At 46.2% G+C, this 5,110-nt stretch overlaps 1 protein-coding gene across 2 annotated transcripts in view; it reads right to left on the bottom strand.

Moving 5' to 3' along the window:
- LOC103912652 overlaps window positions 1-3,247 on the bottom strand; it is a 6,741-nt gene extending 3,494 nt beyond the window's left edge. The window contains exons 1-2 of one of the 2 annotated variants that reach the window (XM_009319009.1): window positions 3,108-3,247; window positions 1,487-1,895 (exon numbers count right to left, since the gene is read on the bottom strand). In XM_009319009.1, the coding sequence (XP_009317284.1) occupies window positions 1,487-1,895; window positions 3,108-3,172 (474 nt within the window). In that variant the 5' untranslated portion in view covers window positions 3,173-3,247. Of the gene's footprint in view, window positions 1-13; window positions 1,896-3,107 lie in introns of those variants that run through there. The other variant, XM_009319007.1, reaches the window with a different exon arrangement.
- Between the last annotated feature and the right edge of the window lie 1,863 nt (window positions 3,248-5,110).

Raw genomic sequence — 5,110 nt, 5'->3', positions numbered from 1 at the left:
TAATTTCCTCCTCAAAGCTGAAATGACATGAATAACTTCAAATTTCGGCCAACGTATAGATTTTGGCATACGACTGATGACGATACCACGAATACACTAGTAGCCCAAGGTCTGGAATGAGATACTCCCAGGAAATAAGTTCTTGGGGCTACAGAGCTACTTGCTTTCGTGTATGGGGACGGGGAGGGGGGGGGAAGAGAAGAACGTTACACCGTAAGAGCCGTGGACGAGCCCACCCAAAACTTCCGCTGGTATTGCTGAGAATTTAAAACGTGAAGTAAGCCGAAGGAATGCATGCTTAGGCCCAAGGTGCGCGTACACGTGAACCACGCCCGATTCTCTTCTCACGCAGAGAGAGAGAAAGTCGGCGACGCTGTACAAGAGCAGCGTAGGAAGAGAAGCAAGCAAAATGCAAATTGTATGAATGCATGAGAAATAGAGGGGTGAAGAAAGAACGTGAAAACGGTCCTTCAAACTGCAAACTGTGGACCTTGGGCTTCTCAGATCCCAGAAAATCTCTGTTTCTCACCCAAACTGGTTCCCAGTGATAGCTTGGCAGGGTTACCTCCAGCCTCACTGGGAGCCAGTTCAGAGTCACGCTGGTAAAGGCAGTAATGCCTTTACCAAAAGAAAATAAATTGCCCACAAATTTGTGTTTTCTGCCGATTTGCCCCTTTCTGGTTTTACTTCTATAGATACTGTATGTGTAGCATTCTACAAGGCATGCTGGGTAAAATATACTATGCAAATGTGTACAGTGTTGCATGCTTTGCTCTCCCTCTGCTTTTAGTGGCTTTCAAAGAAAAAGAGAAAAAAGTGTTGTTATTTTTGTGATCAGAATCATTTAAAAAAGAAAATGCAGACTGCATGCTGATAGTATCCTCATTTCTATGGATTTGTTTTATGGAATTTAGATGTACAAAAATGAACTGCATTACAATAACTTTTCTACAATAAATGAAAAAACTACAAACCGTTTAAAAGTCTTTTGAGTCTCTTTGTATTCTGCACTCAAGATTGGAAAACAGCTCAGAAGAGTCACTTGAAAAAACCGTTCGGAGTGTTGCGGTATTTTTATTGTTGGCCGATGGCCTTTGGCAGCAGCTTCACGTGTTGGCATTTTTAGGAAAAATTAATGAGGTTCTGAAGAAGGAGACGCATCTGGTCTGTGAAATGAATGATGTTTATTTTTAAATCTATCTGCTCTTAAATAGCTGCAACTCAGAAGTACATAAATACATATATCTCACTATTCCATCGAGAGGTAAAATACTTTCAGCCAACTGCTCGGTTGAAGGGCTCTCGTGAACGTTAATCGTCTTTGGATCTGGCCCTCGGTACGATCTCGTATTAATTTAAAATTGGTTCCTAGACAGGAACAAGTATCGGAACGATGTGAGGTATTAAGGATTGAATGAATAATCAAAAGAAGATGAAATACTGTTTTGTAGTATCTTGAAAACAAGAAAGCACTGAAAGATACTACTTCTAGCAGAGAGTTCCATGCTACCTCTTCCAAAGAGTGAATAACAGGAACCAGCAACGTAGCAGAGATGCTGTGATCATCAAAAAACCCTGGAAGTCCAGCGCTTTCAAACTCGGTACGGCAGCGGGGCACAAAGCCAGCTGCACGGCAGCATGGGGTTGGACTGAGCCCCACCAGACCAGTAAGGGCACCGTGCTGCTGGGTTCCCCGCGCTACTGCCCCTCTCTTCGGGTTGGGCGCGAACCCAAAGGTTCGTGCCGCTGCCGGAGGGAGAGCGGTGGTGCCTGTCGGCAGGGCTCGGGCACATTTCACCCGTTGGGGCGTTCCTCTCGCATCTCTCCGGGCCTGTTGGCGCCTGCGATAACCAGTTGCGCAGTGTGCTTGCTTCCTCAGCGTTTCTGTCGGGAGCCTGCCCTCGAAGGACACAAATACATTTACCAGGTAAGGTGCGTGTTGGATGTGAATTAACGCGGGCTTTTACACATCTAATGCATGTGCAGGGCTTTTAAAATTCTGCTTAATTGAATTATCTTGTCTAAGTGTTCAAAATCAGATACAAGCACGAGAGTTTTAATCTAAGCTGTTAATAAAGAGCTTAAGGTCTTTCAAATAAATATAACAGAGGAGAAACATATTCTTTTGTGTGTTTTCACATGATCCTAGAAGTTAAAAGTTCCTAAGCCACGTTACCTTGTCTGTCTTCTCTACATGTTCAGGTTTCTTCTGTGTAGAAGCATTTTCCCTCCACTGGTGAAATCCTCCCTGTAGGCAGGTGACACGCTTCTGCAGCACGGAAATGCCCCGACGACCCACTGTCTGCCTTACGGTTGCTCGGAACAAAACATACGCAACCTAAAAAAGGCTTTTCAAATTTCCAGGAGGAAACTCTGTAGCTGTATTCACGATAAGCCATGCCGATTTGAGCGCTTCTTAGAAAGCTCCCACCAGCAATGGGAAGCCCAACGTTAGCACGTAAAAAAGCAACGGTACAATACAGGTTAAACCGGGCTGCCATGCAGATGTCTTAAACGATGGTTCAGCTACCAGAGGGGCCAGACGTGAAACCTCAGCAATAGCTTCCTAGTCCTAAAATACACCATATATTCATTCACCTTGTAAAAATGTCACTCCGTTTTTGCAGCTGTTGGGCACGGGCAAGCCGTTGGTGGTCAGGGGCGTTGGGGGGCAGGACCAAGGGGCGCTGGCTGCAGGACTGTACTAGCCAGCACAGCCTGATGTGGCTCCAACAAGTGCTGGCTGCAGCTTTGTGGAAGTTGCTTCAATAAGTCACTGGGTCTAGCAAAAAAAACTACACGGGGGAAAAAAACCCGCAGTGCTCGTCTATTTAAAGAATCAAAAGAAACGGTTTAATTGAATTTTGCTACCCTCTCATGTAGTTGTGCAGCCTACCTAACCCTGGAACGAGCCCACGGGTTTCAGGCTCACTATGTGTTTACACCAGGAGAACCGAGAATAGAAACGAACCGTATGCATCTCAAATTCTCAGCTGAGGTATGGCAGAAAGGGGGATAATTGTCAGCTAATGAATAATTAATTCCATCGCAGGCGGAATGCTGAACTTGTGGAAAGTGTATCACATTGCAGGAGCTGCTTTATTTACCTGCCAGTCACACGCCGTCCCAGTGACTGCAGCTCTAACGCGGGGACTGACGGTTCCTGCTGCATACTTTGATTTCCCTTTCGCCTTCCCCCATCAGCTTCTCCAAAGCCACTGCAGGCAGCTGGCAGACTTCCTTGCTTGTCCTAAGAGGAATACACCAATCTTGGTAACTCCGGCAGCTGAACAGTATGGAAGGATATTCGGGCATTGCACTTACACATGATAACGCATCGCTACTTTTTGTCATGCTGATTGTCGTATTTGTGGTTAAAAGTTAACAATGTAATTCTAAAACAGCGAACCAAAACCATAAAGGGTGAAGAGCCTTCATATTAAGAGAGACGCTTTTTTTTCCACAGACTGCTGGTGGCTGTTTCGCAAACGAAGGTTTCACAGAGTAGCCGGAAGGTGTCTGGCCTAACTCTGTGTTGCCCCTGCCATATTAGGTAGCTGACACTGCATCGCTATTGTTAATGCTGAAAAAGGTGTAAAGCATGAACACCACGGACAGTAATACGTTATATCTAGTTAAATTTTAAACCTGGATGACTCCAGATCCATTACCAGTGCAGTGCACGACTTACTTTTTATCCTATTAAAGTTGTAACATGCCAGTTTATTGTCGGGATATTTATTTTCCTCAGCTGTTAAGGACCATGTATTCCCCTTCACTGCAACAGAAAGCATGGAAGCTTGCAGACACAGACAGAAACTCAGAGATTGCTACTGGCCTTGCTACTTCGACTATGGGCCAATATTGCAGCAGGGAAAATAAAAGCAAGAAGCCACTGTCAGAATAAAAGCTGCTAGAAGGAAAGAAGCAAAAAAATGAAATAAGAAAGGAGCGTATCATATGGGAAGGGGGCCAGATACCACGTGGAAAGATGAAAGCAGCACACCGGGCAGCAAGTGAGGAAAGCAGAGGTGGAACTGAGCGAGTAGGTGTGTCAGCCTGCAAAAGAACAGGGGAAAACCAGAGCCAGTGTAAGTGCCTATGTGGACAGGAAAAAGGGAGGCCGTGATGCAGGTGAGAGAACAATACGGAACGAGGAGCAAAGCCAGTAACACGTACTATCAATGACAGAAAGTTATCCTGCGTAACACTGACAGTTCTGAGGGACGTTAAGCATGTCCAGAGGACTTAAGGACTTCAAGGAGAGAGAGGCTTCTCCGTCCCAAGGCATCCCGTCTCACGAGGAGCTTCTCCATCTCAAGATGGAGGCTTCTGCATCCCATGTGGGGACAGAGCACGGCTCCGAGGCTGGCTCAGCCGCCACCCGGCCAAGCTTTCAAACGAAAAGGAACTCAAGTCGGATTGCTGTGGCGATAACTAGAGGAGAACCTTTTGAACTTAAAAAACAGACTTCCCACCAGTTTCGCTCTTTCACACTCTCTCCCCCAAAATTATCTTTACTTTTTCAGAGAACTGCAAGTGTGGGTTTTCTTTACCATGCCCACCAGTGGTCTTTAAAATGCAGACGTGTCCAACAGCTGCGCAACCCACCTGCGGCTCCCTAGACACCACTTTTAAGTTACAAATCCTAGCGCTGAAAACACCCATGGCTTAAACCTGCATCCCGCCACCGGTGTCACGACAAGACGCAACATGACTGACCCACGTTACGACTAAGCAGTTAGTAAAGGCCTTGAGGCCGAAACGTAGGTGGTGCTGGGCATGAACCCCGCTAGACAGCTTGCAGGTAACCAAAGGGAGACGCCGCGGCGTTCCTCTGTTAAATAAAGCAGTATTTCGGCCAGGGAAAAGACAAACGAGGGCAAACATCCCACGTCTGGTCTCTAGCCTGTCACGCAGAGGTGTGTATAGCCTATTTATTACCTGGTTTGTTTTTTTTAAAGAAATCCCTGAGGTTTTCAACGCCGTGGCAGGTTTGGCCAGAGAAAGTGGTCTTTAGGGGGCCTGGATGCTTTAAAAATAAACAAATAAATAAGGTGACTGTCGAGTTTCCTCAGCCGCAGCTGCTGAGGAACGACTTTCCGAGAAC

Source organism: Pygoscelis adeliae, unplaced genomic scaffold (assembly GCF_000699105.1).
Source record: "Pygoscelis adeliae isolate BGI_AS28 unplaced genomic scaffold, ASM69910v1 Scaffold222, whole genome shotgun sequence".
NCBI lineage: Eukaryota > Metazoa > Chordata > Aves > Sphenisciformes > Spheniscidae > Pygoscelis > Pygoscelis adeliae.
This window is presented reverse-complemented; position numbering and strand designations above follow the sequence as displayed.